Genomic DNA, 21,268 nt, shown 5'->3' with positions numbered 1-21,268 from the left:
GCAGGCTTCTCCATCTCGGTGCCCACACTGGCCATCCCACCTCATAGCCTCTGGGTGTCTCCACAGCTTTCTCCCTTGCCCCCACCCTACCCCTGATCAGCCAGACAACCCCTTAAGCCCAGCTCTGGGGCTGCAGTCTTCCTTGAAAGAAAGAGAGGGGGCTAGTTCATCTGCTGCTTCCACAAGTTTGTTGTGTGCCTACTCTGCACACTGTGCTGGGCCCTGCCTGTTCTCTGCACACATTCATAGTGAGTGGTGAGAAGAGGGCTTCAGACTGTCCACTGTCCCCTCCCCAGTCTCCCGTCTCCCGCCCTGTCCCAGCCAGTGTCCTTAGCTGCGTCCTTCCTGGGCCCTGATCTTGATGTCCTAGCCCCAGTATGTCACTACCTGATCCTAGGCGCTTTTTAAAAATCACTTTCTTTCAGCTGCTATGTTAATCTATATATACAGGTAAGTGCTACAGTTGTTAAAATAAAAATAACAGAGCAACACTTCTAATCTTTGCTAAAGGTTTATCTAGTTTGAGCACTATTTTATAATTTCTTTGCAGTGAAGTGATTTTTCTAACTCATGTCCATTTTTATGAGGTTTGCCTCATATTATTGTTTTTAATGCCAGTAAAATATCCTCCTTTCTTATTCAAGATGATCTCAAAATAGAACAAGTTGTTGGGATGGGAAAGGGGATTCTCCTCACCTGGCATTACGACCCCAACGTGACTTGCGACTACGTCATTAAGTGGTGTAACTCGTCTCGGTCGGAACCATGCCTTATGGACTGGAGAAAAGTTCCCTCAAACAGCACTGAAACTGTAATAGAATCTGGTAAGATGAATTAGTGTCTCTCAATTAAGTTCTACAAAATATTTTTAAAAGACAACACGTAAGACTGGGTGCAGTGAAGTGATTCTCTTTACTGCTGGGTGGGTATAAATAGGTTTGATTTTCCTGGGAGGGTAGTTGTGGCAGCACGTGGAAGGATCCAAACCCTTTGATCTGGTAATTACTCGTCTAGAAATTTATTCTTAGAAATAATCAGAGAACAACACAGATTTAATCTAAGAATGTTCACGACAGTATTATTGATAATTGTGAAAAATTAAAAACCCAAATAGCAAATAAGGGAATGAGTAAATGATGGTACACCTATAAAATGGAATGTTAAGTAACATTAAAAATTATGTGGAAAATTTAGCAACATGGATAAATAAATGTTCATGAAAAAAGAAAACTACAGAACTGTAGCCTGATCTCACACAAGGGCCTTTGCCTTGTTTGCCCAGGGCCCAGGTTACCGAGGTTAGGGAGAGACTGAGCACAAAGGCCATGAACCCCTTACCACTTTCCCTGATGCAGGGCAAGGGGGCATCGGCTGGACTGAGCGCGGTGTGGGTGGGAGGCCTTGCGTTCCATGAGCCTGATGCTCAGGAGCCTGTGAGCTGCAGGTGAGTGGCCCTCGATGGGATGCAGCCTGAGAAGTTTTTCCACAGAGGAGTGTTTAACAACCTACAGGCTAATCCAGCCTTGTCCTTAGGAATTAGAGCCCTCTCTCCAATATCATCGTTTTTTTCCTGGCACGATGGGAGTGTATCCTGCCTGTCCCCGTGGGATTTCTGGACCCTGTAGCCTGTCAGTAGTGATGCTTCGTGATCATTCATTCCTGTCTCCTGCCTCCCTCGCATGTTAGGGAAGTGCAGAAGAGCAAGCAGCCTGCTCCTTACCTCTCTCTCAGGGAACACTTTCTACTTGCTTACTCTTTCTCTCTCAGATGATGAGGATGGGTCCCATTCATTGGATTATCATGTATGAGTTCAGATTATTTTCCAGTTCTACTTGGAATACAGCCAAACTCCTCCACATGTATAATTGGCTGAAGTGGTAATGATCTTCCTGAGTTGTTCCCTTTATCCTTTCTTCCAGTGCACTGCCCTTAACAAGGGCCCAGCCACATGCTACCCTTCTCTTTCCTGCATCTTCCCTTGCATCCCCTCCCATGTTGCTGAATGAGCCTTACACGATTCCAGTCTGTCCTTTCTCACCTGGGCTTTTAGAATAATCAGGATGGACTGGGGTAGGCTGGAGTAGATATAAATGGAGTATCTACCCATTTAAGTTTTAGCTGAGACCTGCAGGATATGGAGCACCTGCCCTGTGATGATTGTGGGAAGAGACCTTTCTGTGCCAACTCAATTGAACAAAGACACAAAGCTTGAGAAAACAAAAACTCAGAGAAGTTAGGTGTCTTTTCCAAGGTCACAAAATTAGTATGTGATAGAACCTGGGTTCAAATTCAGAGTTATTCAGAGCTTCAAGAGGCTGGGAATATTGTCTTTTATTTACTGTTGAGCTTCTGGAACAGCAAGTGGCACATAGTAGGCACACCTTTTATTCCTCTCTCATCCCGTTCTCTACTCATTAAGCTGTCTGCTCTCTTTTTTGACCTTAGCACATTCCTAATGCTCTAACCTTCTCAGCCTCTTTTTTTAAGTGTCAGAGCCCTATAAAATATTGTTAATAAATAATTTTAACATAAAAAGAGGTACAGATTTACAGATGTACATGCAGTATAAAATCATAACCTCAAGCATACCTTTCTCCAAAGAAAAATGTTACAAAACTAAACACAGTTGGCTGAGCTTGAGTTGTATTACTACGTACTTAGGATGTGCCAGCACATAACAAACGTTTAAGGAAAATCATTGCAAGAAGAAAAGTTAACATTTTAGACAAGTTGATTCAGTTTTTCTTGGTTTGTATGATTTTAGAAGTTGACTACTGTCTCACATTGGAGCCTGCAGGCCACTGGTATTTTATGGGCACTTGATTGGAGAACTAATGCTTTAACCACACCAGAATAATTGCATTCTGCAAATTAAATGCAATGCCATATGCTGCCAATCCCCCCCCTCCGTGTCCCCCGGCATTATCTTCTTTCTCGACCACCACTGATGAGCATCTAATTGCCCTTCAAGGCCTTATTGAGATGGCCCTTATGGTAGCTATTTCTGATCTTTTTAGACTCATTTGGCCCCTCACTTAAGATTCCATGGCATCTGATACATACCTCTAATATAACACACTGTTATGGTTACCCTTGTTCGTCTGTCTTCCCCACCACTCTGCAAATGTCTCCATGCTTGACATTTTGTTTTGTGCATGTCTGTGTTGCTCACATTGCACACATTGCATTGTATTCAGGAGACATTTAAAAGCAACCTTTTGAATTTAAGTTAAGGTACTTCAATTGGAAGTACCTCTATGTCCTGTGGAGTTAATTCAAAGTATTTCTGTATCTTGTGGAGTTAACTCACCCAAGGACACTTAATGGTGATGTTATGAAGAGGAACAAACTCTAAGACCCAGTTCCTTTAACACTAAAGCTTCAAGGCAGAGTGCAACTTTTAATTCTGCTTGTTGGAACTAGAGGAGAGAGCAGTGGATTTGTTTGCTTTTTCCAACTCAGAAATAACACTAGGTAAGGAAGGGATTTATAGAGGCATGATGTGGACCTCGAATGAATGGCTTAGTGAGCTGACCCAGGAAGCTGATTTAGACTTACATTTTGTTCATTAAAATCAAGCAGTTGCCAGCACTTTGGGAGGCCAAGGTGGGTGGGTCACGAGGTCAGGAGTTTGAGACCAACCTGGCCAAGATGGCGAAACCCTTTCTCTACTAAAAATACAAAAATTAGCCAGGTGCAGTGGCGGGCACCTGTAATCCCAGCTACTCGGGAGGCTGAGGCAGGAGAATCACTTGAACCTGGGAGGCGGAAGTTGCAGTGAGCTAAGATCACGACCCTGCACTCCAGCCTGGGCGACAAGGCAAGACTCCGTCAAAGAAAAAAAAAAAAAAAAATCAAGCAATGATGATTTCTTCCTGGAAAAAGGAACAAAATGTAAGCCTTAAATCATCGTTGTTCTCTTCAATGCAATCCCATCTTATATTACTAAACTTTTTGTTAAAATAGAAGTAAATTTAATTTTTGTTTAGTCAGTTTTCATTTGAATATTTACTAGTCTTTAAAATACGTATGTATTTTTTAATAAGAAAACATCTTTAAAATTAGCTTTGGAAATTTTAGAGTATGTTATAAATTTGATGTTTCTAAAATAGATATTCATAGTAATATATTTATGAAAGTTTGCTGATGTGTTCATCCTATAGATCAGTTTCGACCAGGTGTAAGATACCATTTTTTCCTGTATGGATGCAGAAATCAAGGATATCAATTATTACGCTCCATGATTGGATATATAGAAGAATTGGGTAAGTTAAATGGGTACTTATTTTTAAGAGCTCAAGGTAACATGAGAAATTATAAATTGGCAACAATGGTATGATTGAATTCTAAAAATAAGATGTTTAATTCAAGGAAGGTAAAATAATTTGATAAATTAAAAAGTATTTGATTAGTACTTTTTTCTCCTTCTCCTCCTCCTCTTTTTCCTTTTTTTTTTTTTTTTTTTTGAGAGAGGGTCTTACTCTGTCACCCAGGCTGGAGTGCAGTGGCGAGATCATGGCTCACTTCAGCCTCAACCTCCTGGGCTCAGGTGATCCTCCTCCCTCAGCCTCCTGGGTAGCTGGGACTACAGGTGAATGCCACCATGCTCAGCTAATTTTTTTTTTTTTTTTTTTTTTTCGTAGAGATGAGGTTTCACTGTGTTTCCCAGGCTGGTCTCAAATTCCTGGGCTCAAACGATCCTCCCACCTCGGCCTCCTAAAGTGCTGGGGTTACAGGCATCAGCCACTGCACTGGGCCTGCTTACTCTGAAATCATTTGTTGAATGTTTATATTCCACAATTTTACTCTTGTCCTCAAGAAAATTAAATCTGAACTTGGATGTCAAAATATTTAATTGGTAGTTTTACAAGTTTTAAAAACTATTAACTTCTTCAGGACTATCAATAAAGATGGGAAATACAAATGAAGTCTATCTGAATAGCCACTGAAAGATTTTGCGTAGATTGCTTCCCTAGGTATGTGTTTTGTCTAAAAGTGATATTGTAAGTTCTACCTTTGTTCCTAAAAATATTTTTGTCTATGGTTATTAGTATGTAAGCTTCACAAAAAAAGCGTTTGTGATCATCTCTCTCTGAAAGTTTATGATTAAATAAAGTTTTAATTCCAACTTGAATTATTTTTGAGGCTAGAAAGCTCAGGAAACATTACTGTATTACTCTGTATTCATACAGTCCCCTTTAGCAATTGACTTTTTCCTTTTACAGCTCCCATTGTTGCACCAAATTTTACTGTTGAGGATACTTCTGCAGATTCGATATTAGTAAAATGGGAAGACATTCCTGTGGAAGAACTTAGAGGCTTTTTAAGAGGATATTTGTTTTACTTTGGAAAAGGAGAAAGAGACACATCTAAGATGAGGGTTTTAGAATCAGGTAAGTAAATTGATAGCATGAGGATAGTGTTTCTTAGAAGTTTCTCATTAACCACAACAGAAAAAATAGGGAAAGTCCTGCTCAGTAGTTTAGTACTGGTTTTCAAAACCATCTGAAAGAGAAATGAAAAGGCAATAATTCTATGCATATAAGAGTTTTAAGATTTTAGTATGCAATAAATGACATGTATAGTCTTTCAGAAATCATTTAAATCATTTATTCTGAAGCCGTTGATTATAAGCCTCATAGGACAGAAACCATCTCTTATTAGACCCATACATAATTCATAACAAGGCATCTCATGAAGTTTACTTCCAAAAAGAAATCTTGTACTTAGAACAGTGGAGGAGAAAAACTCAGGAATCCAAAGAGTTAGCTTCAGATCCTCAGTTGTAATTTGACAAAAAACCATTGGCCTATTAGCGTCTTAGCTATGTCCTTGATAAGCTGGAAAACTTAATTGACTTGATTGGGGCTGTATTAAAAAGTACATACAATCCTTGGAAATTGGCAAGTGTACATCCAAAGACTTTAGAGAATTCTCAGATTTACAAATACAAAATTGTACAGATTTCTGGCTTTTCCTTTCATTATATTTCTGCCGAGAATCAGATGTTTCTTATTCATAGCTGCATAACACAAGCATATCATCTTTTCAGTTTGAGAGCTTTCATTTCCTTGGATGACCTCTCCTCAGAAAGAAAACATTTTAATTATTTAATGCCTGCCTGAGAAATAGAGAACTCCACCACAGTATAGCAGTGCTGGTCGGGCACTGTCTCAGTCACTCCCCAGAGCACCTGCAGGAAGTGTGTGCCTCCCCTTCGGTCCCCAAGTTCTGCATTTCCTGAACCTTCATGATTGCTGGTGAATGAGGGACATCCTAAGTATCAAATTCCACAAACATCCAGAGTCTAGTGTGACTTGCCTCACATGCTTGGAAATTTTACACTTGAATCAGTTAAAATTCTAGCATCTGGATTTCCAGTGAGACATGGTAGATTGGTCACTAAAGTTAGCATAAAGAAGGGGAAACCCCCCCAAATTCTAATAAAGCCACAAGGAGAGAACAGAAGAGGCAAAACGACAAGGAAAATGAAGATTCAGAAATTTGTGGGTGGAAGTGGGGCAGGTGACTTAAATGAGTGGAGGATTGTGAAATCTGTGTGGGCAGTCAGGCATTGTTGAGAAGGAACTTCTCCAGTACCTGCCAGACCAGGCCTTGGAGGCTGAGTGGTGAGGATCAATCTGGTCTGAACGGAGGGGTCGATTGAAGAACGTTGCTTAGAACTGAAGGGCCTAACTACAAGCAGATCCCTTTCTCCGCGGTTTCACTTTCCATGGTTTCGCTTTCTGCCATTTCAGTTACCCCTGGCAAAACGCAGTCTGAAAATAGATGAGTTCAGTACAATAAGATACTTTAAGAGAGAGACCATATTTACATAATTTTTATTACAGTATATTGTTACAATTATTCTCTGAGGAAAATGGAGGACTACTGTATATAGAGCCAAAGAATTCATTAAATACACAGCAAAATAAATAGAAAAAAGATCTATGCCAAGGTATGTCATTATGAATTTTCCAAGCAGCTAACATGTAAAGAAATGATCAGAGACAAGCAGGTCATGTGCAAGGAATCAGGGATAATAATGGCAACAGACAGCCCAGTAACACCCCAGATACTAGAAGGTACCACAGAAGTCTCTTCAAAATACTGAATGAAAATTATTTTCAACCTAAAACTCGATACTCCACCAGTCTGTCAACCAACGTGAGAGTGAAATGCAGACATTTTGTACATGCGAGGCTGCAAATATTACTTTCCCCATGTTGCTTTTCTCGAGAAGCTACTAGAAGAGTGCATCCTAATGAGGAAATGAAGCGAGGCCGATCCAGGAAGCCACAGGGGAGAGAGAGCAGGGAGCTCCAGGAGGGCCGCAGCCCTGAAGGCATCCAGTCTAGTGCAGGAGGCAAGGGATGGGTGGAGGGGAGGGCATCCAGTCTAGTGCAGGAGGCAAGGGATGGGTGGAGGGGAGGGCATCCAGTCTACTGCAGGAGGCAAGGGATGGGTGGAGGGGAGGGCAGAGAAGATGTGGAGCTGGGATTTTGTTGTGTTGACCACATGGAAAATCTTACTGAGTGTACATTGGAGGATATGGGAAGAATTATTGACTGGTATATAGAAAATCAAGCAAATGAGGGAAAAAGCAGTTGTAACAATGGGAAAACAAGAAAGGAAACATGATGGCACCAAGCAACTTGTCTTAGCAGTAACTCACATTTATATAATCATAGTAATCCAAACACTGAATTCATCAAATGTTCTGATGTTTCTACATGAACGATGTGGTGGGGGAAAGGGTGATGTAGCGTAAAAGAGCTCTATCTTTATCTGCCCTTATAAAGTATGTGTAGATAAGGTCTAATAGTTAAAAGTCACATCTTTCTAAGTTTGCTACTTTGGAATATGGAGGTAGATACCCGAAGAAACTGATTACATGGCTTTTACAGTGGTTGTAGTGGGCGAAGGGAGGAGCTGGTAGAGAACTGTCACTTTTTGTTAGTAACCATTTAGTACTATTTAATTTTTTAACCTATTATCCTGCATTATTCTGGTTAAATTTTTAAAAATAAAATAGTAGTTCAAATGATTCCTCACTCTTCCTTTTGAAGTTATAACCCAAAGGGTTTCTCACTAGTCTCATTTGAGAGTTCCCATCACACTGATCCTTTTTCTAAGTGGTTTGGAGTCATCTCTATTGATCTGCATGTTTGCTTCATCCCATCTTTCACTCTCACTCATAGGAAGGCTCAGCCTAAGTGGGTTTTGGTTGTGGTGGTTTTCATGCTTTTAGTAGCAGAAATGGGACTTTTATTGATTGCCTGCTGTGTGCCAGGCGTTATGCTAGAGAATGTGTGTGAAAACTTCAAACAGCTTAAGTCATGATATTCTATTTCATCAGTAGAAAAACTCCACTTGAGAGTGGTTTAAATAACGGGCCCATATCACACAGCTAATGACTGGTGTGGGGGTAGAGCTTGAACAAGGTAGTGGCAGCTCCAGAGTCCTTAGCTGGGATGGCCGCAGCTAGACCCACTTAGAAGGGCAGTTGGTGAGACAGGTGTGGGTAACCATGCATTTGAAACGGGTTAGAGATGAGTGCTAACATACTTCATTTTAAAAATAGGTCGTTCTGACATAAAGGTTAAGAATATTACTGACATATCCCAGAAGACACTGAGAATTGCTGATCTTCAAGGTAAAACAAGTTACCACCTGGTCTTGCGAGCCTATACAGATGGTGGAGTGGGCCCAGAGAAGAGTATGTACGTGGTGACAAAGGAAAATTGTAAGTTTCAGGTTGCTGTTGAGGTGCTTTCCATCCTGCATGCATAGTGTTCCTAGTGATTCTTGGTTTACGTAGGAACCCCTCCCCGCCCTTTCTAAAAAACATTCACATTTTGTTGCAGTTTTTGGCTGGTAGAGGGAAGGGTTAAAAAGCTGTAAGATTACTTCATGTTTATTCTTGTCAGTTATTTGAAGTTATTTCCAAATGAGTACCTAAGAAATTAATGAATTTGGGATACATCTGAAGTCTAGAGGTCTAAAGTCATATTGAATTTATCTAACGGTCAACGTTTAAAAATATTTTACTCCAGCTGTTAAGTGATTTCTAACATATCTAGGGAAAAGTGAAGGAGATATTCTTAAAAAAATTTTTTGTAAAGCACAACACTCAAATCTGAGAGAAGAGTGATGGCCTTGACTATCTTTCTGCAGTAAAGAACTTCACTTGGATCATGGGCTTATCCTCTACCCCTGAGTTGGAGTTCACACACAGCTCTTAAAGAGCCGTGAGGATATGGTTCTCTAAAGCAGTGATTCTCAACAGAGAGTGATTTTGTCACCTAGGAGATACTTGGCACTGTCTGGTGTCATTTTTGGTTGTCATAATTGGGGGATACTACTGGTATCTAGCGGTGAGAGGCCACGGATGCTGTTAAACTTCCAGTAGTGCACAGGACTGTCTTCCCCGATCCTCTAGTGAAGATCTGTCTGGCCTAAAATGTCAAAAGTATCAAGATTGAGAAACCCTACTTGGAAGAGTTTAAGTATTTGTATAAAAATTATCACAATACCTGAAGGTTAGATTTTAATAGTTTTTCAGTGTCCGTGCAGCAGTTAATTTTTTTTCCTAAATAATCTACCAACCTAAATACCTTCTAACATAAATCTATTCTGTACTTCACACTAACAATGGTGATTTTAATATTTGCAATACTCTCGTTTCAGCTGTGGGATTAATTATTGCCATTCTCATCCCAGTGGCAGTGGCTGTCATTGTTGGAGTGGTGACAAGTATCCTTTGCTATCGGAAACGAGAATGGTAATGGTTCTGCATTTACTCTTGCTGTTTTCTTCTTAAGGGCATGATTATAAGATTTGTAAGATTAGTTTACGTATTAAATAAGTGTATCTTTTTTGTTGTAATAAGTTAGTAAAAAAGGTTTTAATTAGAATTAATGTTGGATTTAATACTAAGCAAGAACATGACATATTATTTAAAGGTCTTAATAGGGTCAATGTGTAAATTTTTTCTACTGTTTTTCCTAATAATTTAAAGTCATAGCAGTTACTATTATAAAAAATATTTATAGGCTGAAATATGGCAATAGCTATCTACAAGATTAAGCATAATTTAATGATTAAGATCTCACTTGCCCTGGTGACCTATTTAGAAAATCTGGTCATTTTGATAATTTGCTCATTTATTCAACAAATATGAACGACCTCTTCCATGTGAAGGGGGATATCATATCGTGGTGCACAAAACAAGCCATGGCTCTTACAGACTTGAAGCACAGTGTGGGAAAAGGGACAGTAAACCATAGGCATCCAGCAAGTGTGTGCTTGCAGAGTGTGAGTGGGTGCTAGGAAGACTGAACCAGGTACCCTGAGGAGACCAGCAGGGGGCTACATCCTGCGAGCTGGTCGGCCACGGTCCGTCACAGCTGGTGTGTGGGAGAGTTCCAAAGGGTAAGGAGAGGGAAAAGAATGTTACAGACAGAATTATTTCTTTGAGGGCCCTGAAATTGGAAAGAGTCAAACCTTCAGAGAAAGTGGGAGGAGCTGTGTGCCTGGTGAAGCAGGAATGAGGGACGTGAGGTGAGGTGAGGTGAGGTCAGCGGAGGCTCTGTGGGAGAGAGCGCCATGTGCGTGGTCACCTGGCAAGAGCTGTCCTGGCTGGGTATGGAGCCAGTGGCTGCGTTCATGCTTAGACCAGTCCTAACCAACCTTAAAAATGCCATCATTTATGACAAGAGAACATATGTTAGCAATCCTGGCTTATAAATCAAAATAGTAATAGTTGCAGAATTATAGAATAGTCTATTTTGGTAACCATATTCTCATTAGCAAAAGTCATATTTTTAAAACAACTGTTAGGCCGGGTGCAGTGGCTCACGCCTCTGATCACAGCACTGTGGGAGGCCAAGGCAGGCGGATCACGAGGTCAAGAGATCGAGACCATCCTGGCCAACATGGTGAAACCCTGTCTCTACTAAAAATACAAAAAATTAGCTGGGCATAGTGGCACGTGCCTGTAATCCCAGCTACTTAGGAGGCTAGGAGGCTGAGGCAGGAGAATCACTTGAACCAGGGAGTTGGAGGTTGCAGTGAGTCAAGATAGTGCCACTGCACCCCAGCCTAGCAACAGAGCAAGACTCTGTCTCAAAACAAAAAACAAAAAAAAAACCCAACTATTAAAGTACCAAAAAAAAACAAAAACAAAAAAAAACAAAATAAGAAGGGAGTTTAGAAGTTAGTGTTTCAAACTCACATTAACAAAGTTATTTTTTCTGTAGGAATTTCAAGTAATACAGTTCTTTCTAGTATAATATCCATATAAAAATATGATAGGACACTGAGCAAATCTCATTTTTGGTTGCATTTAGTTTTTGGTCAAGATTAATAGCCTTTTTCTTAGCACAGCCTGCAGTGTACTCGTGACACGTGGCTATCACCTTTATGACCACCTCGGTAAAGGCAAATCTCATTTTTGGCTGCATTTAGTTTTTGGTCAAGATTAATAACCTTTTTCTTAGCACAGCCTGCAGTGTACTCACAACACGTAGTTATCACCTTTATGACCACCTTTTTAACCACCTCGGTAAAGCAGTGCCATGGGATCACAGCTGTTCTTACATAGTCCAGATCCTTTGGACTAGATGGCACAGCCACGATTTTAATTACTTGCTTTCCATTTTCATGAGATACTTGGGTATTGTAGTTCTAGAAATGGAATTACTGTTTATGGTTTTCAAGTTGGAACCTCTCAGTGCATTGTATAGACAGCTCTAGTGAATGATCACACTAAAGATCTTCCATTTTAATCCCAGATGTGCATTAAAGGATTCATAAATACTTCAAAATAAGCCTAATGATTTATTAACTTATTATCTAATAATCTTAAAACTATTAAATTTACTGTAATAATTTTTTATTTAAAGGATTAAAGAAACCTTCTACCCTGATATTCCAAATCCAGAAAACTGTAAAGCGTTACAGTTTCAGAAGAGTGTCTGTGAGGTAATCTTTTATTTTCTTATATTTATCTTTGATGTGCTGGCTTCTTTTTTTAATCTTTTGTGAAAAGTTTTTAACATGCAAATGTCATTTTAAGTAAAAAGTATTGGGAAAATTGTATACTTTAAAACATCTCAGTTTCTAAAATTATTAATTTTAAATTATACCATGCTCTTTTTTCTCCCACAAATATTAATAACAAGGAAAATACTGATATGGAAGAAAAAAGTGACTGTGCTGTAGTGTGAAATACAGAGTAGTAGAGACACCTGTTTACAAGCAGATTTGGGGAAAAAAGTGTCCCTTTTTATAGGAGGAGCATTGCAATAGCATTTAGTGCTATTTTTAATCACTGTTTTTAAATTTATTTCTAGGGAAGCAGTGCTCTTAAAACATTGGAAATGAATCCTTGTACCCCAAATAATGTTGAGGTTCTGGAAACTCGATCAGCATTTCCTAAAATAGAAGATACAGAAATAATTTCCCCAGTAGCTGAGCGTCCTGAAGATCGCTCTGATGCAGAGCCTGAAAACCATGTGGTTGTGTCCTATTGTCCACCCATCATTGAGGAAGAAATACCAAACCCAGCCGCAGATGAAGCTGGAGGGACTGCACAGGTCATTTACATTGATGTTCAGTCGATGTATCAGCCTCAAGCAAAACCAGAAGAAGAACAAGAAAATGACCCTGTAGGAGGGGCAGGCTATAAGCCACAGATGCACCTCCCCATTAATTCTACTGTGGAAGATATAACTGCAGAAGAGGACTTAGATAAAACTGCGGGTTACAGACCTCAGGCCAATGTAAATACATGGAATTTAGTGTCTCCAGACTCTCCTAGATCCATAGACAGCAACAGTGAGATTGTCTCATTTGGAAGTCCGTGCTCCATTAATTCCCGACAATTTTTGATTCCTCCTAAAGATGAAGACTCTCCTAAATCTAATGGAGGAGGGTGGTCCTTTACAAACTTTTTTCAGAACAAACCAAACGATTAACAGTGTCACCGTGTCACTTCAGTCGGCCATCTCAATAAGCTCTTATTGCTAGTGTTGCTACATCAGCACTGGGCATTCTTGGAGGGATCCTGTGAAGTATTGTTAGGAGGTGAACTTCACTACATGTTGAGTTACACTAAAAGTGTTCATGTGCTTTTAATGTAGTCTAAAAGCCAAAGTATAGTGACTCAGAATCCTCAATCCACAAAACTCAAGATTTGGAGCTCTTTGTGATCAAGCCAAAGAATTCTCATGTACTCTACCTTCAAGAAGCATTTCAAGGCTAATACCTACTTGTGTGTACATGTAAAACAAATCCCGCCGCAACTGTTTTCTGTTCTGTTGTTTGTGGTTTTCTCACATGTATACTTGGTGGAATTGCAAGTGGATTTGCAGGCCAGGGAGAAAATGTCCAAGTAACAGGTGATGTTTATTTGCCTGACGTTTACTCCTTTCTAGGATGAAAACCAAGCACAGATTTTAAAACTTCTAAGGTTATTCTCCTCCATCCACAGCATTCACAAAAATTAATATAATTTTTAATGTAGTGACAGCAATTTAGTGTTTTGTTTGATAAAGTATGCTGATTTCTGTGCCTACTGTATAATGGTTATCAAACAGTTGTCTCAGGGGTACAAACTTTGAAAACAAGTGTGACACTGACCAGCCCAAATCATAATCATGTTTTCTTGCTGTGATAGGTTTTGCAAGCCTTTTCATTATTTTTTAGCTTTTATGCTTCCATTATTTCAGTTGGTTGCTCTAATATTTAAAATTTACATTTCTAAGACTAGAGACCCACGTTTTTTTTTAAATCATTTTATTTTGTGATACAGTGACAGCTTTATATGAGCAAATTCAATATTATTCATAAGCATATAATTCCAGTGACTTACTATGTGAGATGACTACTAAGCAATATCTAGCAGCATTAGCTGTCCGTATAGTTCTGATTGGATTTCGTTCCTCCTGAGGAGACCATGCCATTGAGCCTGGCTACCCAGGCAGTGGTGATCTTTGACACCTTCTAGTGGATGTTCCTCCCGCTCATGAGTCTTTTCATCATGCCAGATTATCTGATCCAGTCCTCACATTTTTAAATATAAAACTAAAGAGAGAATGCGTCTTACAGGAACAGTTACCCAAGGGCTGTTTCTTAGTAACTGTCATAAACTGATCTGAATCCATGGGCATATGTGTGTTGCAGGTGCAGCAATTGCTTGGTGAGTTGTGCAGAGTTGAGTGCCTTCAGCACAGCATCCTCTGCCCACCCTTGTTTCTCATAAGCGATGTCTGGAGTGATTGTGGTTCTTGGAAAAGCAGAAGGAAAAACTAAAAAGTGTATCTTGTATTTTCCCTGCCCTCAGGTTGCCTATGTATTTTACCTTTTCATAGTTAAGGCAAAAGTACTTGAAATTTTTAAGTGTCCAAATAAGATATGTCTTTTTTGTTTGTTTTTTTGGTTGTTTGTTTTTTATCATCTGAGATTCTGTAATGTATTTGCAAATAATGGATCAATTAATTTTTTTTGAAGCTCATATTGTATCTTTTTAAAAACCATGTTGTGGAAAGAAGCCAGAGTGACAAGGAACAAAATCTATTTAGGTTCTCTGTGTATGAATCCTGATTTTAACTGCTAGGATTCAGCTAAATTTCTGAGCTTTATGATCTGTGGAATTTGGAATGAAATACAATTCATTTTGTACATACATAGTATATTAAAACTATATAATAGTTCATAGAAATGTTCAGTAATGAAAAATATATCCAGTCAGAGCCGTCGCTAAATAGTGTTCTCTTGTCTTCCTTTGTATCCTCTTTTGCTCCTTCCCTTAGCTTCCACCCCAGACATCAGACCTGGGGCTGCCTTCTCTCCCTTCCAAAGCTTGCTGTTAGTATGGTCTGCTTGCCCTCAACTCCTGCCTTGTTCCCTGTTGAAATGTATCAATCCCGTACTTTATCTCTCTAGGACAAGGATAAGTGTGGCTACAGTAAAAGTTTATTGCTCTAAACGACGCTAACCTGAGATAACGAGAAAAGGCCAGAAGAGATTGTTTGATCTCTGTCTGTCAATATATATGCATTTCAACTGTGACCATCTGGATCCAGGGCCCTTTCTAACCTATATAACGACTCATTTGTTTGGCTAATGATGAATATCACTGGGGCTCTTAAGTCCTTTCATTCTATCCAAGACTTCACTGTTTTTTCTGTATGAAAAAAGTGCAGAATATCACTCACCTTTCCCCTACTTTTGGAGTTTCATACACGAGGATCACTAGCTTAATGAGAAGCAGAGTAACACTGTTAAGTCTGGGCAGGCTCCTTATAAGTTACTGTGTGCTTAAAAGAATGTGGTTTATGTCTGGGGCCAAAGCGGTTTTCCTTCTTTTTCCTCATTGAATTGAAGACAGCTAGACCCTTGTGCAGATCCCAGGATATTACCTCTACTCCCCCCAACCTGTGTGTGTAGGGAGAGTAACAACACGGGAAGAGGGGAGGGAAGTGGGAAGGAGATTGGTCACATGTTCAGTTGTCTGAGACACTGGTAAATGTGCGCTGTTCGTCAATGAAGGTTGCATGCCTCCATTTACAAGGTGGTCTCATACTGATTGTGCTCTGTCCAGTTAGATTTGTGGCTTCTCCCTTGGAAGCGACAATTAAGGACTAGTTAGAAGCAGAGGCTAGATGTGTTCTCTCCAGCCCTTACTGACTGGGAAAATAATTGGGAAATCCCTCTTTTCCTCAGTGAAAGCCCAGTCATTGGTTAGAAAAATCTAATTGTCAAACTAGCATTATGTTCCATCATATCTGTGGGATAGTAATTCATGTAAGACACATTTTTACCTCTCTTAAAAGTCAATTCACTTACAAGCCAGTTTCAAATCAAGCTTCCCTTGCGAGGAATGGAGATCATTATGGGGCTCATTATGACTACATTTCTTTTATGAGTGACCATTTTAAATAAGTAATACTTTAATATTAAATTATTAAAGACTTAGCTAGACTTTTAACATTAGATGAACCTTGTGAATCATATATTGCATAGATTAGCACATGTATGCAATCTGGGTCATCAGTTTGTTGAATTTGTACAGCCCTGGATTTGAGATTGTGGCCCTGAGTATCTGGATAGTTGAGTTTGTTTATGTGCTTATGTGATAGAGGTGCTTTGTTCTTGCAGCTTAGAAACAGAAGCAGCCATTCATTGAGAAGTTTAAGAGAGGAAGTATCAACCTCATTTTCCAAACCAGCATTACTTTCACGGCTCATGGATCTGAAAGATTACATTTAGAACATTTAGTACTATTACACTCTCAGAAACTGTGGTAAAAAGTCACATTTTCAAAACTTCATGCATATTGTATTCTTGTTGGAAATAAGTCCTGTAGTTTCTTAATTGTCTTCATGCCGTCCATATTTAACGAACTTTACAAGTCCTTTTTGTATTTGGGTAATTATTTGTAATTTAGTGAAGGAGACTAGGGGATGTTTTCTTCCAAAGGGAATTTAAAATCAATTTTATGGTATTTTGGAAGTAAAATACTCCTTAACATGTCAATATTTTTAAAATGTTATCTCAAAGTTTTCTATTGCTCAGGTATATAATCTGATAAAATTTTTTGTTTGCTCTAAGGTTATTTTTGCTATTCTCTATTTTGAATTATGTTAAAATTTGTGTGCATTTTATGAAATGCCTTTTTTCTTATTTTGAAAGCGTAAAATTGGGCATCTCAGAGTAAAATGTGGGATTATTAGCTGCAAAGACTAGGCACATCGTGAAAGCTCAGTAACTAATTTTCTTGACTGAGTCCTATCCCAGAGTGTCACAGATTCAACAGAATTTTCCTGAAGGGTGATACACACCAAAATCTAGCTTGTGTAGATCTGAGACTATTGACTCAAAGATTCAAATCTACTTTGGAAGTGACTCCACAGTTTGAGTGAAAACTGAGGAAGGACTTATGCCTGTATATCACTAGATACCTTATTTCTCCATAATTTTAAGTGTTCATAATTTCTTCTTCTTTGATGGGTGTGCAACTGGGGCATGTTTGTACCAGCCAGCGTGTGTTCTGCCCAACAGTGTGTCCGTGTGTGAGGTTAACTGATTGAGAACTCATTCTCTTGATAAACTATTTCTTGAAAGCATTCAAGTCTTTATTTCCTGCTGAAATGAAGTTTCATGCTGTCATGCCCATCTTATTTATTCTAGAAGAAAATTTTCATAGAAGAAAATGATTTATGGCCAAAGTTACAGAACATTCATCTTTTAGACTTAGCCTTAGAATATCATTGGAAATTACTTGGCTTGAATTTGGTTCATTTTTATCTTTATGGATTATGTACCAGGGCTATTAATAATACTTAAACCCCTTATTTTGCTATGGTGGTTAGATTTTTTTATTCCTTTTCAATTAGTGCTGTTAATTATTACATGGTCATATTCATGTTTATTACAGATGAACTATTTTTAGTGCCAATGTAAAGGATTAAGAATAACATTCAATTAGTTGGCTATTTCAGGCTTTATTGTACATGGTAATGTTTCAGGGAGTGTGATTTGGTCTAGAATATATCCAGATCCTTATAATTAATGATATTGGGTTATGACAGGATTCTATTATTTTTAGCCATGAATGGTGCTTATTTTTCCCTATATTAGGAATGTTAGTATTTGGATTATCAGAGTCCATGTTATAAACCGAATTTACCTATGCAAGACAAATTCTAACTGTGCAACATTTTCATGAGAATTAAAAGTTGTATGTTAAGGGGAAAACCCTCTGAATGTTTTTATGTGTAAGTGCGTAAAGAACCGTAGAAACAATACATCAAAAGCTCTTACAAAAGAAAAACTGATTGAACATTAACCAGAAACAAAATATAATTTACATTTTTCTTTTTGGTTGCTGGGACTGAATACCCTAAAAACTAAGAGATGTGAGTGGGGAAAATGTCTAATTGATAAGAAAGTTGATTTATATTATATTTACATGCATCTTCTAAGATTGCCTTTACAGTAGCCAGTCAGAACTTTAAAACAAAAAAAGCTAACAACATAGATCCTATGTGTTGCACTTAAGTCTAAAATACTTTGCACACCTGATTTGAATGGTTCACTTAAGTTGTTGAATTTCCTTATACATTTAAAGTGTACTTCCGTTTAGAATTATTCCATTTTAAATGGGTAACTTTCAGCTTCTGAACTATTTTCCTAAACATTCCAGTAGTGTATTTAAAAGATCAAAATATCTCTAGGTGGTAATACAATTTTCATTTATAACGTGGAAAAGTTAACTGTTAGGTTTAACATTAGTGTTAGTGTTTTTGCAATTGCTCATAGAAAAGAACACTGAATAATGGTTTTCATACAATTTTTGTAAAACATTCTTCTCCCAGTTTGATTCCAAATACTTTTCCCCAAATTGTCTAATATATCATAAGCTAGTGTCTCCTTCTATTTAATATTTCCTTCCAACACAATATTTAGGAAAAATATGAATAACATTGTGAGTAGCGGGAGACAACACGAAAAAGAAACCTTTCATTGTTGTGGAGGTGTAGGTATTATGTGATTGATGCCCTTCCTGGCATTTGTTTTATCCTGTTATTTTCTCAAAAAAGAGCACGGCTTTTTCTTAAATACATTTAAATTCAGAATTGCTTGCAAAAGATTGGCCTGGATAGATAGACATCCTAGATTTAAGATAGTACCACCTTAAAGGTATGTTGAAAGGTAAAATAAATCATTTCAAAATACTTAACTTTCCTAATAAGAATGTTAGGTTTTCTTCTCTTTCATTAGCTGGCCATAAGTCAAGGTCCTTATAACACTAGGAAATTACCTTTTTTTACTTTCAAAATTGCATTATAGTGAATTACTGTTTACAAATTACACATACTGTGAACAGATATAAGTTTCTGTCTTTTATAAGGTTTGTAGAATGAATGTTTTTTTAAAGTGAGTATTATATGTTAAATATTTTAAGTTTTTTATAAATACTAGTAACTCTTTACTAATTTTTGTTTGGTCAAATGCTTGTAAATGTAGCTGAAAGAAGATAGGGAGAAACTGGGGATCCCAAACTTTTCCCTTTTTCATTTCTTGAAATGTTACCACTACAGACTTTTTTTTTTTAAGGTGAATAAACAGTTGTGATGTGGTGTACCTAAATCATGTTTAATCGTATAAGGAAACATTTCAATACACACATATACAGGAAGAAAACTATAGATGAAGTACATGTGTGTGATTCAGTCTGATTCACAGAATTCTGAGAGTAATATGGAATAAAACAACTCCACTTAGATGATAACTGAAACATTTCCTGCCTTGTGAAAATTTGGATATTAAATTGCTGTTAGAATGGGAAATTTGGACACTTTATATCATTGTATAATTTCAGAACTTAGTTTCTGCATCTTTTGGAAAACATGATTATAGCAAAAACATAGAAAATAAGTAATCTGTTACTAAAACATCATAAATGTAAAACTAGTATGCTTGGCTGTTAACTCTAAAGATGTTACTTATGTCTGTTTTTAAAACATGCATGTATTTAACAATTTTATCATAGTATTGTCATGGAAAAAATAAATATATTTTCTTACATCTTACACTGACAGGCTTGGGCATTATTGGGTTTTTCCCCATGTTACACACTTAGGAGAAGTGGCATCTGCTTTGTTGTTGTATTTTTTTGTTCTATCCCATAAGAAATACAGTGGTTGTAAAGCAATCACATAGCGCTATGGATGTATTTTTAACATTTGAATACATTGCTGTGCCATTGGTGTAACATCCATCTGTCCATTAAATCATTATTGTTTACCTGAGAAGTTAGCATAAAAATAATCAAATAGTGGGAATCCAACATTAGCAAATAAATAATAAATACTGGTCTTTAAAGTAATGGTTTTTAGTTTATGTCCTCTGAAAATAGCTTAAACATTCCTGAAGATTCTGAGAATGTATCAAAATTTTATTTCAACCTATTAGGAAATACAGTCACAGACTTAGCAAAACCACTAATTTTGAAGTATAAAGTGATCTTAAATAGATGTTCTTAAATGGAGAAATTAAGTCCTTAGTCATATGTATAGCCTAGACTTAGCCGGATTGAAACATGAATGGGCCTGGATTTAACCAGAAGAAACTGCAGACCAACTCAGTTGTGAAAAACATGTTAGTATTTAAGTGCTAGGAAGTTCATACATATGGCCTGTTCTTTGGGGATTCTCAATGCATAACTTGTTTCCCAGATGGTGAGTTCTTGAGTCAAGATGTATAGCACCCTCAACCCCAGGAACTTTTAAAAAGGATCAGAGAAGAATGATGAGATTATTGGGGGAAAATAGAGATGTATGAAAAAAATTTTTAAAGGTATTCAATGTCAACTAAAATGTTAGCTTACAAACAAGTTCTTCACAAAACTATAATAGCTTGTTATGAGTGGCTTATAAATTTGATTTATTAGCTTTCTCCTGGAGTGAGCAACAATAAAACTGAATTGAAAATATTCATTGTGCTGGTCCCAGGGAAGTTGAAATAACAAGAGATGCCTTGAACTGATTTGTGCTTAAATCGGAGATGATTTTATCCCTGGGTGATTAGTTTCAGATTAGAGACAAGAAAAGCTTTGAGGATGACCTTGAGAAAAACTGTTAAGTGATGGCCAGGTGCAGTGGCTCACGCCTGTAATCCTAGCACTTTTGGAGGCCGAGGTCGTGGATCACGAGGTCAGGAGTTCGAGACCAGCCTGGCCAACGTGGTGAAACCCCATCTCTAAAAATACAAAAAATTAGCCAGACGTGGTGGCGCATGCCTGTAATCCCAGCTACTCGGGAGGCTGAGGCAGGAGAATCGCTTGAATCCGGGAGGTACAGGTTGCAGTGAGCCGAGATCACACCACTGCACTCCAGTCTGGGCAACAAGAGCAAAACTCCATCTCAAAAAAAAAAATAAAAAACCTTTTAAGTGGAAATAACATTAAAATGAATGCAATCCCAGTGTATGAACCTCTGTCTCCAAACCTTCAAAAGTTATGAAAGAATGTCAAGCATCAGCTCAAACAAATCTTTCTTCCCCTTCCTGCCCTCAGCCTGCCGTAACTCTGCTCGGGGCTGAGCCTCTTCCAGCCCTAGAGGCACTTGCGTACTCCCCTCACCTATGCCATCCTTGGAGCTGATGCGAGCCAGAGACTGAAAGCCTTGAGGAAGCAGAGTGTTGAGAACAGATGGACCCTCCTAGTCCTGAATTGCCCAATTACCAGTGCAGGCAACAT

General features: G+C 38.2%; 1 protein-coding gene across 5 annotated transcripts in view; it reads left to right on the top strand.

The window, feature by feature from the left end:
- Positions 1-19,601, top strand: part of LIFR (LIF receptor subunit alpha) — an 81,711-nt gene extending 62,110 nt beyond the window's left edge. For 4 of the 5 annotated variants that reach the window (XM_063664747.1, XM_063664748.1, XM_063664749.1 and 1 more), the window contains 7 exons: positions 645-824; positions 4,164-4,265; positions 5,226-5,393; positions 8,585-8,746; positions 9,691-9,784; positions 11,907-11,985; positions 12,357-19,601. In XM_063664747.1, coding sequence (XP_063520817.1) covers positions 645-824; positions 4,164-4,265; positions 5,226-5,393; positions 8,585-8,746; positions 9,691-9,784; positions 11,907-11,985; positions 12,357-12,980 — 1,409 coding nt within the window. In that variant the 3' untranslated portion in view covers positions 12,981-19,601. The remainder of the gene's footprint in view (positions 1-644; positions 825-4,163; positions 4,266-5,225; positions 5,394-8,584; positions 8,747-9,690; positions 9,785-11,906; positions 11,986-12,356) is intronic. The other variant, XM_063664746.1, reaches the window with a different exon arrangement.
- Positions 19,602-21,268: the final 1,667 nt, after the last annotated feature.

This window comes from Pongo pygmaeus, chromosome 4 (assembly GCF_028885625.2).
Source record: "Pongo pygmaeus isolate AG05252 chromosome 4, NHGRI_mPonPyg2-v2.0_pri, whole genome shotgun sequence".
NCBI classification, from domain to species: Eukaryota; Metazoa; Chordata; class Mammalia; order Primates; family Hominidae; genus Pongo; species Pongo pygmaeus.
This window is presented reverse-complemented; position numbering and strand designations above follow the sequence as displayed.